The 18,112-nt window shown below is 30.2% G+C and overlaps 1 protein-coding gene and 1 pseudogene across 1 annotated transcript; one reads left to right on the top strand and one right to left on the bottom strand.

The window, feature by feature from the left end:
• Positions 1-6,447: 6,447 nt before the first annotated feature.
• On the top strand, positions 6,448-8,073 carry LOC105248660 (annotated as a pseudogene).
• A 5,919-nt stretch (positions 8,074-13,992) lies between these two features.
• On the bottom strand, positions 13,993-17,590 carry LOC112639473 (lysosomal aspartic protease-like). The gene is made up of 8 exons (XM_025413500.1): positions 17,465-17,590; positions 16,896-17,107; positions 16,229-16,323; positions 15,878-16,098; positions 15,607-15,729; positions 15,392-15,542; positions 15,056-15,163; positions 13,993-14,944 (listed from the first exon to the last, which is right to left on the bottom strand). The coding sequence occupies exons 1-8, from the start codon at positions 17,515-17,517 to the stop codon at positions 14,780-14,782; spliced, it is 1,128 nt and encodes a 375-aa protein (XP_025269285.1). The 5' UTR covers positions 17,518-17,590; the 3' UTR covers positions 13,993-14,779.
• Positions 17,591-18,112: the final 522 nt, after the last annotated feature.

Below are 18,112 nucleotides of genomic sequence, written 5' to 3'. Positions count from 1 at the left end.
CTCAAGGTACAAAATAAGGGTGAATTATACCCTAATTTATGAATATCCACTTTGAAACTGTTATCTAAAATAAATCTTGCAAATTCGTAATTTGCAGTCCACTTTCACCCTGCATCTTTCATACGGGAATCAATATTTTCCAGAGAATATTCGTTAATATCTTCTCTCTCTCTCTCTCTCTCTCTCTCTCTCTCTCTCTCTCTCTCTCTTTCGTTAAAAAAAAAAGGACCACGAGTTAAAAGAGTCCTTTTTGTCGCTTTGACGAACCGATAATCTCGCGAATCCTGCCTTTTCACTTCGTACGCAAAGCATCGATCACATTGATCCCTGCCTATCCTAGCACGCTCGACGTATGCAAAACGATTTGTTTGCACATGTGATTTCATCCCGTCGCGCTTCTTCAATTGATACACGACTAATGGTAATCGTCATCCGCCTCTCTCATTGTTAATCATTGCTTGATGCCAGTCTGTCTCTATCTCCCTTCGCTTCTTGTTTGCTATTCAAATAGATTAAAACGAGCCTTGTTTCATAGGCAAATTTAGGGAAAAATTCAAATCGATCAAACATATCAGATCTGATGAATGCAAAATTCTTCACTTTTATTACATTAGTGCAAAGAATATTATTTATGTAATATTTTTTAATAGATAACAAAATAGAGTTTCTATATGATTAATTTTGCAAAAAAGTTTCCTGAACATTTCCTGCTCTTGCAGATTTTTTTATTTAAAATTCCAGGTAAACAGAATTTTTGAAGGATTTTTTTTAAATGCAACTTTAACTAAAATAAATTTTTTTATTGTATTCGTTTTCTAATGTTTTTCATTCCTACGAAAAAGATATAAACTTACGTTTCAAATACTAGATTTAAAAATATATTGAAAAGAAACTGAATAACTTTCATAAAATAAACATTTATCTGCTCATTTCTCATAACGTTTTTAATTTTAATATAAAAGCAAAATAATGAAAGAAAAAAATTAAAACAAAAATTTTCTGAGTCTCTATAAAATTCTACAAAAATTCTCTGATTTTTCCAGGTATAAAGAAAATCCCAGGTGAGAATTCTAAATTTTTCGTGTTTTTCCAGGGAGCAGACATCTTGGGAAAAATATAATTTCTAGACTGCGTAAATTCATCAACGTGAAACTGTGAAATTCGAATTACTTCGCAAGTAACACATTATTTAGATTTCACGCAACACTCAACTTTCTTAATTCGATCTTCGTTCTTGCCGTTGGTAGCGTCTGATAGCGCTGAACTCTCTCATTTTCCGCGAGTTTAAGCGCGCGAGATCGGGACATTGGTTTAACGAGAGAACAGCCGCGTAGGCTGGCAGATGAAGGCAGCTTTGTAGAACGATATCGGTAAGTAGAAATCAGTGGCCGAGTGGCGCCTGTCGATCCCCCATTTCTTTCTTTCTCTCTCTCTCTCTCTTCCTCTCTCTGGAGGATCCGCCACCCCCGGTGCATTTACGCTCCTGGAAGCGCGTCTACGACGAGGGAGCCGTTGGTATACCGAGAACTTGCTAACTTCATTAAAATATTGCCATCAACACGAGGGCCATTGTTTTCGAGCCAACCTCTTTGCCTTCTCCGTCACGCTAACCGGCCGATTAACCACCTCGACTCCTCCGGGAACCGCCAACTGCGTCCTCTTTGTGTGCAAACCGCGCAAGAAGCGCGGATTCCGGCGAACTCGCCTCGTCGGGCAAATATCGCGTCGATAGTAATCTTAAAGAATACGCGATCGTAGGTTCCGGAAACTATATTTCTGCCCGGTAACTTGTCACATGTGTGTACGCGTGTGTCCCCTTTTCGAAGCGTCGATATTATATTTTCTAAAATATTATTATATTTAATAAAATATTATATTTATTATATTATATATTTTATTTTAAATTTATATTATTTTATTTTATTATATTATATATTATATTTTATTTCAAATTTATATAATATTAATTTTATTATATTATTGATAATATTGTTATATTTGTTATATTATACATTTTATTATATTATACTATATCATATTATATTTTATTTATTATATATTTTATTATATTTTCTGACTCTAGATCAACGTTTCTCAAACTAGGAGTCACGAAATAAAAACAACTTAACGTACACAAAAAGAATAAAACACAGTTTTGTGAAAAACGAATATGTTTGAAAATAAATTTATAAGAACACACTTTTATTAAAGGATTAAAACAAATATTTATAAGAATAATCATTATCATTTATTTAAAAAGAACAGGCTCAAAGTCAAAATTTTTAAATAAAAACAGATTGAATTAATCACTTATATAAATTATTATTATTATTGAGAAATTATTATGAAGTTATTATTACTATTAATTATTATTATTGATATTAAGTTTTTTCAGGGGAGCCACGAAGTATTAACTTTATTTTCTTTTTATTTTAGGAGATCGTGGGGCCAAAATGTTTTATAGAAACGCTCTAGGCTAATAACACAGAAAAATTTCCCCCAAAAATTTCGAAAGTTATTTGAAATTTATTGGTGACACATCTATCCCCTATGCAACATGTCCTTTCGTCCTCTCTATTAAAGTTCGCGTCGTTTTCGCGAAGAGAAATTTTTTAATGACGAGGACACGAGCCGACCGACGGGTCCAAGCTCGTTTTCAACGACACCCCCGCGTTCACCCTCTCTCATCTCTCAGCTCGGCGAATGGACCACGCACGTCGTACGAAGAAGCGACGGCGGCTTTTTGCCACGAGTGTAATTGAGCCTGTCTCGTCTGACTACCGTCTAAATGAATTACGGGAGCCGGGAGAAAGAGAGGACGAAAGGAGGAGAAACGAGGCGATCGATTAATTTTCGACTACGAGAGTCGAAATCTTTCTCCCGCCCTTCATCTCAATTTTATTAGACCTGTCTTTCATCTCAATTTTTGACATCTATTCTTTTGCGAGCGGTCAGATCTAGGATCGCATAAGATTCGAAACAAGAATCGTAAATAATAATATTCGTAAAAGAAATATTGTAATTGATATTGGAAATTTTCGAATTAAGTCTTAATTTTAAGAGAATTTTTGTAACAAGAATCTTGTCTCTTGTGTGTATCGTCTTGTTTCCATTTTATTAATAATTTTTATCTGACAAACAATTGTTTAAAATCATATTTGACATAATTTTTATAATGCAATTTAAGATAATTATTATTATTCATGTCATTCACTTCCCAAAACAAAATATATGTTCGTTAGCTTTAAGCATTTGTATACAGTTAAGTAATTGTGTAAAATTTTAAATTAATTATTTTATTTATTGTATTAATATTGATTCTAAATTTATTAATACACATGTTTTTATTTATTAAATAAAACTTTTTAATTTCGTATATATAGTGATTTTTCTCATCTAATTTACAAATACACGTATTTTCGTCTTTTTAAAAATTGATAATCTTGACAGGACTAATAATCTCGACAATCTCAATCTCGATATTGACTTGAGAACTAATTAAAAATCTTGTCTCGATCTTATCTCGAATCTCAAGACAAGACAATCAAGATAATTTTTAATCTTAATATCTCATGCAATCCTAGTCAAATTACACTTTTTCGAAATTATTAAATTTATAGTTTTGCCAAACGCTCCTCTTTTAAAATTCAATTCAAGAGAAATTGAGGTACAAAATAAAAACTCAATTAAATCTATCAAAATTTTCTAGACTCTATAATTGGGAGACAATTCAAGTTGAAAACAAGAACAAGGAAGATTCTTCGATCACGACGTATCGATTGTGTCAAACTGATGCAGTTCATCACATGTTGCTCGCGTTCACTCGACACATATTTTCTCAGATTTTAATCGTAAAACAAAGCTGTTCTTCCTTTGTTCTTTTCTTGCCTCTTGAACGAGAAAGTATTCTCGTTCGCGAGATCCAAATTCTTGCGGAATCGCGACGAGAGAGAACACGAGGTAAAAGGATGACGCTACGTTATGGGGTTGGCGTTTGTTAAAACGTGCACAAGAAAAACATTCGCCCTTTTTGCCGACACAGGGCATAATTGCTGCTGTCTCGACCAACATGCAGACAAGTAAGGCTGAGTCTAAGTGAATTATGAGGCGCCGCGCGGCTGCTGAAGAAGATACAAACCACCGCGGAACGAAAAGTTTTTTGGCGAATCGGGGATAAAACTCAATCTTTCGCAACGCGTGCGGCTAAATTGTTCGAGGATTTATTGACTAACGGAGAGATTAAATGAGAACGTCAATTATGTCAGAAATTATATTTCTGACATAACGCACAATTTTTAAGTTAATTGGAAAATCTTCGTATTATTAAGTCTATTTTTCGAAAATAGAAATTCTGATTCTTTTCAAATTTTTTATGTTTTATGTTTTCTAGATTCTACAGAATTTCGAGAAGTTTAATTGATATAGAACTTGAATTCTTATATTTCATACTTCAAACAGAATAAACAAAGCCTTTCTCTTATTGTTAGAAATTTAAAAGGAATTTTTGACTATAGATTAATTAGTTCAAAAAAAGGTGATTGCTTAAAGTATCAAAATAGATATTGAATTGAAATAGATATTAATTTGAAATAGATATCATCAAATGGAAATTTTTTGAAGATCGAAAGGATAAAAATTTCAAACCTGAATCTGAAAAATTTAAAAATTGAGCTTCTATATTTCTTGAACAGAATAAATAGTTTCTTCTTAAATTTTTCATTTATCGCAAAGAATTTAAAAGATGGTTTTTTGGCAAAACTATAGATTAAATAGTTTCAAGAGAAAATTTGACTGCTTAAAATATCAAAATAAATATTAAATTGAAGTAGATATTAAACTGAAATAAAAATTAATTTGAAATAGATATTAAATTGGAAATTAAGATCGAAAGTAGAAGAAAAATTTCAGACTTTAAATAAATTACGTTAAATAAATTTATATTTTCAACAGCCCTTTTTGACTCTAAATGGCAGATAGCTAATGCTATTCGTTGAAAAGAACGGTACACAGCCGATTCTGCAAGAGACGAGCGGTAAGCTGGTTGTAATTAACGAGAGAATGAGGAAGTGCGCTAAGGAACGCGCCGAGTTTATGAATCGCTTCAATCTTTGCGTGGTGTGTCGTGAGATCAAAGATCGTCCGCCGCTTGAACAACTTATTATCGTAGCTTGCAAAAGGCCTCGTTAATTCTTAAAATATATTACTCTTTACAAGTTTATATACACAATTTTATGTAACTTTAAAAATAAAGATAAATAAAGAAAATAGAATATAATGTAATGAATAAAAATAAGATACATTTAAAAAAATTTAAAAAGAAAAGAGAATATTTTCTGAAATATACAGAATATTTTTTTTGTATATTAATTTTGCGCAATCAAATTATTCTCGCTGAAAGAGTGAATCAAAATAAGTTTAATGTGAGTAAAAAATTTGGAAATATATTAAATTATTTTAATGCAAGATATATGTGTTAAAGGAAAATTATTATTAAATTTATGAAAATCTATATTGGAATTCTGTAAAAAAGAACTAAATATACAATTTTTAAAGAATAGTAAAAAATAATATTGTACTTATAAAAAAACAGATAAAAAAAGAAATATCAAAAGATAAAAAAAGGAAACTATTTTATGTCATCTATATTTTTTCTAAATAAAAACAGGCATATCTTTAATTATCTTCAATTTTCCTTTAAAAGAAGGGCTTGAAAATAGCATTCTCGCGACATCTTGCAGAAATCATGCGTAAACATCATATTACTAAGATGATAACACGAGAGGCTATTGACCGACGAGCACTCATTGTCAGCTGTAGGATATCATTGTCTCTAAATCATATGTAATTTACATACAATGTGTATTTAAAATTAATTTATCAACTTAACCCTATACATTAACTCTAATAAAATTTTTTCAGGTATATGTAATTTATTGTCTGTCAATCACGCATTTGTTAAAAACACACATCTCTTTATTAAGTAATACTAGGAACTCTATGTTCTTTGTTAGTAAGTAAAACTTTTATGGATATTTTGACAGTAGTTTATTTTCACAACAGAAAATAGTTTGTATTTCACTGTACTTTTGTTCTACAGAAACTAGAATTATGGAAACTGAATTATGGAAGGGTGGATAAGTGTCAGTAATGCAGGAAGACGCAGAGATAGAGCAAGAGGAATAGCGAAAAAGAGAGATCTAAAAGGAGACAGGAAAGAGGGGTAGCGAAAAAAGAAATCTAAAATCTCAAATTATTGGCATGGGAAAAAATCCGATACAATTTCCTGATCTAAATACTCCTGTGTTTAGAGGAAAAGAATTAATTCAACAGCAAAAACTGTCTGTAAATCCTGAAAGAAAGCAAAAACTTGGGAAATTATGACAAAGTAAAACCAGACCAGTGCAAGTAAAATTATTGCCATTGAAATGTGGTTGGACGAACGCCACAATGGATGGCAGAAAGATTGGACTATCGGATCCTATTGGAGAAGGTTAATATTTATGCTATTATTGGATTATGGTTAAATCACACACATACAAAAATCGTGTGATACAATGTCTGTTTTCAATTTTTTTCTTTCATGTTTCAGTCCTGATAATATTAGAATCTTATATAACTAATATCTTTGTTCTGCAGATACTTTTGAAGCTTTTGAAATCTGGATTTTGGAAAACAAAATAATAACTTGTATGACTGGTAATCTAGGGTGCAAGACTAGTTCATTTGTAATAACTGGAAATGGAAATAGATTAGCTAGATTTGCGTTACCAAAAGCCAAAGCATCCTTAAAGACGATTAAAAATAGGGCAGGTCAAAGACTAATGTATATTCCTAGATATAAGAAACACTGGTAAGAAAATAATTATGAATACTATATAATATAAAATTTATTCCTTCTTTTTTAATATCACTTTGTACTTTTCAGTGTTACATGACTTCTTTACATAGTTTGGAAGTAATAACAATATTTGTAAAGAAAATTCATAAAGGATAATGGACTTGTTTGTCATCATGCGATAAAAGCATGTTGCGAGGCAATTAAAATAAAGGATATGTATGCCAAAATAGAAAGAACCAGGAATGTAAAAGCATTCTTTATTGGTTTATTGCAACACGTATGTATACAAAGTATTTAAATATTATACTTTTTTTAGTATATATATATTGCAGAGAATATATATTTAGTATATATATGATTGCAGAGAAAGCCTTTAATTCTTTATTTTATTTAATATTTTTAATAATATAATAACTAAATTATTATATATATGTTATATAAAGCTAAATAACATACGGATTGTGTCGATTAATTAATTAATTAATTGTTTTGTTTAATTATCAATTTATATATATTATTAACAATAATGTCTTGTCTTAACTTTTAGGATTGTCTAGTCTTAAACTTTATAGGATTGTACATAAGAAACAATCTTTTTTATTTCAAGCATATTTTCATCGAACTTTAATTATTTAATTATTATAGAATTTAATTATTATATTATTAAAGATATTGAATAAAATAAAGAATTAAAGCTGGCTTTCTCTGCAGTTTCATAGCAGATTATATCAGAAATCATACTTTAATTATTGCAACATATGAAGCAAATCAATCTAAAAATAATATGGAAATATTTGCAGAAATCATATCAATAATTAGCAGATGACAAACAATTGCATTTAATCGAGTTTAAATCAGAAAATAGCAATTATCTAGTAGTACTTGTTTCATCAGTGCAAGTCAGAAAACCAGAAGAAGTGCCATCCAATGAGTCTCTCGATTTTATTCAATATGTAATGGGTAATAGAGTGATGTTGAAAAAGAAGAAATTACCATCATTCTTTACTAAACTTACGTCTTACAAAAAAAAATTGATAAGATTTGAACGAACGAGAAACTTCAATGAAACGAGAATACAAGCTAGCGAAATATGGGAAGCTGCATAATTTTCTGACAGAAAAATATCCAGAGACACTTCATAAGCCATGCGAAGATAAAACAGTAGAATAAAGAAACCATATCTTTATGAATGAAATGTTACATTAGAAATATTAGTCTAAAATTAAACATTCATGTGAAAAATTTAAACTTTTTATCTTTTTTTCCTTATTATTATTTTGTAAATTTATTATTTTAATTTTTACTTAGAAGACTCAAAAAAAGTATATGAATTCTTCCAGATTTCTTGGATATTTTTATCTATTGAACAAAATGCATCAGACAAAACTGACTTTTCTATACATTTTAAAAATGCCAAAATGTCTGCTTTTTATTCCTGCACTTTCTGCAATAATGTAAAATAAAAATGATATAAATCTATATTTAGTCGTTGAAAAAAAGGAAAAACGAAAAGTATTTAGAGAATCTAAAAGAATAAAAAATAAATCTAAAAATAATAATACAGTGTAAAGATTAATATTATATATATTTTTTTTATAAGGAATGTGAAGTGCACATTTATGCATTTATTTATTTAGATGAGATTTACTTTAAAGCGCATTCAGACATTCAACTTCAATTTTATTTTCTTTTTCTTATAATTTATATAAACATACTGTAATTACCTGCAAATGCTGTCATTTTTGTGTGTTTACATTAGTGCAGAAACATTACGAGTACTATATTTATAGATATAACATCTGTATAATAAAAAAAAGCACCAAAAGTCTAATGGTGAAAAAAGGGTAAATATTGTAGACCAGCATAAGTATCAACCAATTATTCCACCGCTCTGTTTCATTAGAGTTGCAATTTTCTTTTATAATATCACGAATATTATAAATAAGATAAAGATTTCAGTACGTTTCAAATAAATTTATATATTTTATGTATGTAATACTGCGAACACATATTAAAAGGTGATAATATCGCAGTTATAATAAGATACAATCCTGGCAATGTAGCGATGTTTGGATTCTGAAAATAATTTAATTTGATTTATTTTTGAGAAATGCACACAATACTTGAGAGCAAATTATTTTTGTGCCATGTATTACTTGTGTAAAATTCCACACGCAGTATCATATTGTCTGCGATATATGAAAAGCTTCATCGATGAAATAAATGGTTGAATATGATTGAGATATAAGAAAAGTACTTGCAATGTAGTAATATAGTACTTGTAATGAACAATGTTAATGTGGAATACATAAATATTTTATATTTTAATTTCATGTAATCGAGATAAGATAAGACATTCATGATTACTTTAAAAATGTGTCCACAAATATTATGTAACTTCAATAGCTGCACATTCGTCAAATTAATCCTATTACGTTAAATGAATCACAGCAGCTTGTTTTAATTTAATCTAACCTAACCAATTATATTATATGCTCCTCATTAAAATGTGTAAAACTGTACATCGCACATTCAGTACGATTAATAAATACTATGTAATAAATACTACGTAATAAAATGTAATACACTAATGAAATAATTAAATATTATTTTTAAAAGTATGATAAAATCCAGGGAGCATACGCTTGTGTTTACATTCGATATCCAAAGACACTGAGAGGTTAAGTTAGGTTAGGTTAGGTTAAATCAAACAAATTTATCGTTTAGCAGTTGGCAGCCCTACGAGATACGTGTAGCACTGCGCGCGCGTACAAAATAAATTTGAAATCACTTCTAGCATAACCGTCTTCACGCGATCGACTTTATTTGAATTGCACCGAATCGAATTATGATGCCGATTTGTCCGAATGTAATTAGGGACATCGCGATGCTGTATAAGCGTCGAATGAGCACAAATTATCACGCAAATATGATAAATCAAATCTACTCACCGGCTGTTGCACAGGCCGCTCCTCCTCGGGACAGTTCGCTCGCCTCGGGACGTCCTATTCCGATCTTGATGCACACAAATCCACACGATATCATCAACGCGAACGCGCGACACTTTATTTGGCACTTCCGATATTCGCTCGCATCCGATAATCATCATCAAGGGCGCAAATAACGCGACGCAACTTCGCTCCATCTTCGCAATGACGCCATCACTGAATATCGTCAAAAATCGCTGTCGCGCGTTTCCATCGACACACTATAAAAGTCGCGCGATCATCCTTCAACACTCTCGACGCTCGTTTACTCGCGATATTTGTTTAAAAACGGTTAAAAGATGCGAAAAATGCGGACGTACGATGATCCGTGTAACTGCGTATGACTCCGATTCACGCACCAACATGGCGGCCGTATGACGCGTTTGACGTAGCAGTGACGTCGCAGACGAAACGGCACGCGCCAACATGGCGGCCGAACCAGTGCGCATTCGTTTCTGCGCATGGCCAATCCTGCGCGCAACTTTGATTTCTGAATATTGTCTACGGCTTTAATTAATAGCACATAATGATAAATATATAAAGATGGAATCAATTAATCATATTGGTCATATATGTAGACTTGCCCGAAGAAATAGAGAAAAAATTGAGAGATATTTTTAATTTCTTTTTCTTTTAGTAAAGGATGGAAATGTCTATTCATAAGCTTGTTCTTTTTTTCCTCTTTTGCGCAATTTCGATTCAATATATAACGTAGAAAATTCATAGTATATTATGCTAATGATATGAATTACGAATGATTCGATTGTTTTATCGCGCTTTTCCAAAGTCAAATCTTATAATATTTAGTTTTGCATTTTAAAAGACTGAGAGCGATTCATATACAGAGTTTGAAGAGATATCCAATGCATGACAAATTATACTTGCGTTGATTAGTATTCATCAATACCGAACTGTTAATCGCGAATACGTACAACATTTTCACACATTTTTTTCGCAAAGAACGATATACGAAATGCAATATTTCGCGCCTCGCGTTTCACTCATGCGGCCATCTTTCTTTGCTGTTTAGTATCATCATCTGCATTCGCGTTAAACGCCAGAATTACGTAGTCAAGATACTTCGACTGCCGGTAAAGTCATCATTTTGTGCATGTCGGTAAATTGTTAGAATCGCGTCGCGCAAGCATGATTTTTTTATTTGTAACATAACAAAATATGTAATTAAAAATTCATGTAAAACACGTGTTTTTAATCAAATTACATATACTTATTCCGTTACTTTAATACTTGTACGTTAACAGATTTAAGTTACACACATTGCATAAAGCTTCCAGAGAAAAATATCCAGAGGCACAAATATTTTATTATTTAAACGAAAACCATGCGAAGATGAAACAATAGATTAAAGAAGCCGTATAATCATTGTACTTTTATGTATAAACGTTTCACAAAATAAAATCTTTATAAATGAAGTGTTACATTAAAAATATTAGTATAAAATTAAATATCCATGTGAGATTTAAAATTTCTTGTCCTTTTTTTTCTTTAGAATTTTTTTATTTTTTTTTTCTAAAGATTCTTTAAGTGAGAACTGCTTCTTTCACAAGACTATTGAACAATTTGAATATTTGATATTTTTTTAGTAGTTTAAATTTCGAGAAAAAATTCGAGAAAATTAGATTTTACTGCACATATCGATTAAATGCTATATCAAATATGTAGTGTAAATATTTTAATTTTTTTGTATACGATCTATTTTTTATTCTATCGATGTTTTCATAGTGATGCACCTTGAGCACTTTGCTTCATATGTTTGCAATAAAAATATATTAAAGCAAATTATTTTGCAAATTTATTATTCTAATTTTTATTTAGAAAGACTAAGATTAAAAAAGACGTATGAATTTTTTCAGATATTTCTATAGAAAAAAACGCATCAGATAAAACTGACTTTCCTGTACATTTTAAATGTGCCAAAAGATTTGCTCTTTATTCCACTTACTGCAATAATGTACACTAAAAATGACAGATCTATATTAAAAATGATAGATTAGTAGCATATTTAGTAGTTGGAAAGAAAGAGAGCAGAAATGAAAAGTGCATCTAGAGAATTTAAAAGAATAAAAAACAAATCTAAAAATAATACATAAAGATTAATATTATGTATTTTTTTCATGAGGAATGTGGAGCGCACATTTATGCATTTATTTATTTAGATGAGATTTACTTTAGAGCACATTCAGTATTCAACTTTTATTTTATTTTCTCTTTCTTACGATATATAAGTATAACATAATTACCTGCAAATGCTATCATTTTTGTATGCTTACAGTGATACAGAAACAACATTACGAGTACTATATTTACAGATAACATATGTATAATAAAAAAAGCACCAAAAGTCTAATGGTGAAAAAAGGGTAAATATTGTAGACCAGCATAAGTATCAACCAATTATTCCACCGCTCTGTTTCATTAGAGTTGCAATTTTCTTTTATAATATCATGAATATTGTAAATAGGATAAAGATTTCAGTATGTTTCAAATAAATTTATATATTTTATGTATGTAATACTGCGCACACATATTAAAAGGTGATAATATCGCAGTTATAATAAGATACAATCCTGGCAATGTAGCGATGTTTGGATTCTGAAAATAATTTAATTTGATTTATTTCTGATAAATGCGCACAATACTTTAGAACAAATTATTTTTGTGCCATGTATTACCTGTGTAAAATTCCACAAACAGTATCATATTGTCTGCGATATATGAAAAGCTTCATCGATGAAATAAATGGTTGAATATGATTGAGATATAAGAAAAGTACTTGCAATGTAGTAATATAGTACTTGTAATGAACAACGTTAATGTGGAATACATAAATATTTTATATTTTAATTTCATGTAATCGAGATGAGATAAGACACTCATGATTACTTTAAAAATGTATCCACAAATATCATGTAACTTCAATAGCTGCACATTTGTCAAATTAATCCTATTACGTTAAATGCATCACAGCAGCTTGTTTTAATTTAATCTAATCTAACCAATTATATTATATGCTCCTCATTAAAATGTGTAAAACTGTACATCGCACATTTAATACGATTAATATACTACGTAATAAAATGTAATACACTAATGAAGTAATTAAATTATTTTTAAAAACATGATAAAATCCAGGCATCATACACTCATGTTTACATTCGACATTTAAAGACACTGAAAGGTTAGATTAGATTAGGTTAGGTTAGGTTAGATCGAAAAAATTTATCGTTTGACTGTTGGCAGCCCTACGAGATAGACTGTGCAGCACTGCACGCGCGTATACAAAATAAACTTCAATTCGCTTCTAGCCTAACCATCTTCACGCGATCGACTTCACTTGAATTGCATCGCGTCGCATCCAATTATGACGCGGCGCCGATTTGCCCGAACGTAATTCCGGACATCGCGATGCTGTATAAGCGTCGAATGAGCACGAATTGTCACGCAAATATGATAAATCAAATCTACTCACCGTTCATCGGCTGTTCCACAGGCCACTCCATTCGCTCGCCTCGGGACGTCCCATTCCGATCTTGATGCACACAAACTCACACGATATCATCAACGCGAACACGCAACACTTTATTCGACACTCTCGATACTCGCTCGCATCATTATCAAGGACGCGAATAATACGACGCGACTTCGCTCCATCTTCGCGATCGCACCATTACCAAAACTGTCAAAATACCTGTCGCGCACTTTCACTGACATATTATGAAAGTCGCGCGATCATACTTGGACACTCTCGACGCTCGTTCACTCGCGATATTCGTTTATTTGCGGTTAAAAGACGCGAAAAGTGCGGATGTACGACGATCCGCGTAACTGCGTATGACTCCGATAAGCGTATAACGTGTATGACGTAGCAATGACGTGTTAACATGGCGGCCGAACCGGTGCGCATTCGTTTCTGCGCATGGCTATTATTGCGCTCGACGTCCGCGCGACTTTGATTTCTGAATATTGTCTACGGCTTTAATTAACAGCACATAATGATAAATATATAAAGATGGAATCAATTAATTATATTATATCGAGCAAAGACTGAATGAAAAAGAATGATTTTTTTAACATTATTATAAAATCGAAAATTCTTATTTTATTGCACGAATAACTTTCTATTTAAGATTTATCGTTCTATGTATGCAACCACATTTACATAATTTTAGGATCTCAGAAAATCGATTGCGATCACAATAAAATAGGTTAATTTTTTTAAATTCAATAATTATTATATTGATATGTAACTTAAACTTACAATACAATGTATGAACTTAGTTTTGGATTTCCGCGTCGGTCAGCATCACGAGAAAGAGGAACATGTTTTCGAAATTTCCAGTAAATTTCTTTCTGTACGTTACGACATACAAAAAAGAAATTGTACTCGTCTACTAGAGCTATCATTTACATCGACATTTGGCGGCCGTTATATATACAATCGCTCGCATTCGAAACATATCTTTTGTTATTGATCATCCGTCCTATTGATCAATTAAATTTAAAAATATTTTATTTAATATTTTGTGTTATAACTAAAACAAATTGTTTTAAAATAAATTATTAAGTGTGCGCTAAATTAACATTGATAATGAAGGAGTAATTAGCTTTTCGAAAGAATAGATTGATTATATCGATTATTAGACGGCCATGCAACAATGACCTTAGCGAATGCAATTACTCGCAAAAATTCGCATTCCAAATAACTATAAGCCCATATCAGTTGCATTCACGATAAAGTTTTGCTGTTGAAAATTAAGTCGCAGTTATGTAGGTATTACGCAAAAATTCACATTGATAATCTGCGAACTTTGTCGGTTGGCGATTAAAAAATTAAATGTTTTCTTATCGAAAATTAAACAAATAATTTAAAAAATGATGATAAGTACACAATAAAAGGTGACAATGTAAGATTTTCTATACATTTTGATAAATTTTATACATTTTTCGCCAAAGCAAATCCCACTCGGCCTCTATTCATATCAAACTCAGTGTAGTAACGGCCAATAAATGGCATCCCCAGAACCCATTTTACATAATCGTCATATGCTGACTCGTGTTTCCGGAAGACGGTTACACATGTACTTTTATCATCTGGATGCTGAGCAGAATTATATACACGATATAAACTTCTCTTATACATATTTAAATAATTTAAATAATTTTAACAAATTAATAAATAGAGATTAAATAATTTTCTTATGGCACTCACCCGAATGATATAATCCTTACCGGTAAGAACGAACGTCTTACTAACCCAATTAAAACCACCCAAATTAAACCTTATTACAGGCAATTGAGAAATTCTGTTGCAGTCCACCTTTAAATAGAACGTAATATCAGATTAGCAATTAATCATATTTAGTGAATATAAGTATTTCGGAAATAAAAATTAACGTTATTGTTCCATAGAAATTAATGTTTCATTTGAATATACCTATAATTTATTTTTTATTGCTATTATCAATTTTTTATAATTTACTTTTTTCTATCAAAGATTATGTGCTTTGTGAAAAATATAATTACTTAAAAGATATTGTTTACTTACACTTCCATATGAATTAGTTCTAATAAGTCGATTAATAAGTAAGACGTCCTTTTCTGGACCAATTATTTTCCAAATACTTGTGTCAATGATAGCTTGGCAGCTTCCCTCGCACCAAGTAAAATTATACGACGTAATGTAATTCATTTCGATACTACAAAGCGATGACGTTAACAATTTGTTGAAACATCATTAATGTAATTTAATAAATAACGCACTTAATAATTTTAATTTGCCAGTATCCTCTGCGAGTAACAGGAACATATGTAAAATTTCCTTCGTAATAAGCAGGATCGGAACCACCGAATATCAATTTACCACCTAAATCGGCTGAAGCGTTTCTGAAAATTATGTTCTTTATATTGCAATATGTATGAGTGTGATAATTAAAATTAAGTTTATTTAATGTGCAAATATAAATAATATTTTAATATTAAAAAATCTCGTTTAGATAGGTATACGATGCTTAACGGTAGAAAAAATATGTACCTATTTAGATAAAAACTGAAAATGCTTGATGACACTAGTTTCTGTCGAATCATGTTGTAAAACACAGGCTTTATTTCACCGACATTTATGTTGAAACAATTTAGGCCCAAAAGACCATCAAATTTTCGGTCAGATATATTTGAGTACAATTCAAGTATATGTTCGTCTAATATGTTTATCACTTCTAGAAATGTTTGCCTTTCTATATTGAGGTTGGCAACCTACGGTAAAGTTTGTATTAAAATAATACATCGAACATTGCTACGCAAAAAAAAAACGATTGCTTAAGTAATGTTTAAACTATCATTTTAGTTATAATTAAATTAGAATGTTTATTTAATAATGACTTACATTTACTGTACCATTAGATAGGAATCCTGTTACATTGTAATCGAGGTATCGTACTTGAAGTAGTCTATTTTTATTTACTATATATGGGTATACCACTGAAGCATATTATTCAGTAATAATGAAAATTAGAAATATTAAAAAAATTTTAAAATATGCATAGACATAATATCTTATTAATCTACAATAAATATGCAACATGCTTTTGTAAATAATTATTTATGTTGTACATGTACATGTTTTTATCGAATTAATTTATTAATCATCTTTGTTTATCAATGTTTGTCTGTACCTTGAAAGAGTGAATGTAATATATAATGTAAATGATAAATTATTTAAATTAATTTAAACATTTTCCAATTCCCAAGTTTGCTATTGTAATATTTACACTATAATATTAAATACTACTATAAAATTAAAATAAATATGTACCTGTATAATATTCAACTTTTTAAATCCCAAGATTATACTTGAAAAATATAATTGTAGATAATATATATATATATATATATATATATTATATATATATATATATATAATATATTATATTCGCTGATTTAAAAAATTGAAGTTTAAGCTTATCTACGATCGATATCGATGAAATAAAATTTATTTAATGAATTAAAAGTAAAAGCATACACATGTACATGTATATATAAATGATACTTACAAGCAACAGGATTTTTGGGCATTTTAGGAAATATCCGAAGATATGGGGAACTAGTATCAAATACAACTTTAAAGTTTTGCGGTGGAGTTCCAATGCTAATACTGCCATAATAAATCACGTTGTCGATATTGGTCAAACGTACTGAAGAAAAATTATGAACTGAAGGAACTTTTGGCAAATTCTTAGTTATTCGCCAAGTCCAGTGATATTGCCTTGAAATAACATAAATAACATTCTGTGAATGCAGATATATTTGATGACCGCTAAAGAAATGTATATTAACGGTTGTCGTTTAAATAGGGATAAAAGCAAGATGAACAAAAGCGAACGTTACAAAAGTACAATGAGACATTTTTTCAAAAATATTCTTATTTGATTTACTCTTTGACTAATAAATAAAAACATATATTTTGACCAAAGAAATTTTATCCAATTTGTATTGAAGTATTAATTGCATTTGCTCAAGTTACGCGTTTAATCCAAGAGGTCGGACACGAGAAAGATTCGATCTTTATACTTTCGATATTTATTATGCCAATATAAAATAAAATATATATGGAAATAAGTACTGCGCGTCAGTCGTCATAAAGAGCACCGTCACCACCACGAGAAGACGAAACATATTTCAGAATTAATTTACTGCTGAAGTCCTGATTCCTAAAATTTTCAACAACGACTTTCTTTCGCTTTATGGTCACATACGCAGATAAATAAAGTGATGTCCTGTACTAACTCTCCCTTAGCACTGTATCGGTATTCCATAGCGTTATATATATATATATATATATATATATATATATATATATATACGATCACTCGTGTCTCTGTGTTGAATGCTTAAACAGGTAGAAAACGCGCGAAACATTCGAAAAATCCTGATGGATTTCCATCGATAAATTTAATTTAAATACATCATATTTTTGCATGATCGCGTATTCTTAATTAACGTTTATTTATATAAATTTATGATTAATAATAGAAATAATTCTTTCGAAAGAATACATTTATAACGACTAAACTGACAATCATGCAACATTGACTTTAAAATAGGAAGTTTGGAAAAAGCAGCATTTAATTAGCCGATACTTTTTTGTAGAATTTCGTGCGGAAAAATCATATTTATGTAATTATAAATCACTTTTTTTGATGAATTCTTGAAGTTTTTAAGAGAACAAGAAAATATCTTATATATGCTACATAATCTCGAAATATATATT

Source organism: Camponotus floridanus, unplaced genomic scaffold, assembly GCF_003227725.1.
Source record: "Camponotus floridanus strain SB8 unplaced genomic scaffold, Cflo_v7.5 scaffold67, whole genome shotgun sequence".
In the NCBI taxonomy this organism is placed as follows: domain Eukaryota; kingdom Metazoa; phylum Arthropoda; class Insecta; order Hymenoptera; family Formicidae; genus Camponotus; species Camponotus floridanus.
This window is presented reverse-complemented; position numbering and strand designations above follow the sequence as displayed.

What these genes read in the sequence shown, in the direction of transcription:
- LOC112639473 (XM_025413500.1), bottom strand. Translation starts at nt 17,517, where the DNA reads ATGTTTCGTCTTCTCGTGGTGGTGACGGTGCTCTTTATGACGACTGAC. An exon ending in TATCTAATGGTACAGTAAAT is followed by an intron (nt 16,099 to 16,228) that starts GTAAGTCATTAT and finishes ACTTTACCGTAG; the next exon opens with GTTGCCAACCTCAATATAGA. An exon ending in GAACTAATTCATATGGAAGT is followed by an intron (nt 15,164 to 15,391) that starts GTAAGTAAACAA and finishes TTCTATTTAAAG; the next exon opens with GTGGACTGCAACAGAATTTC.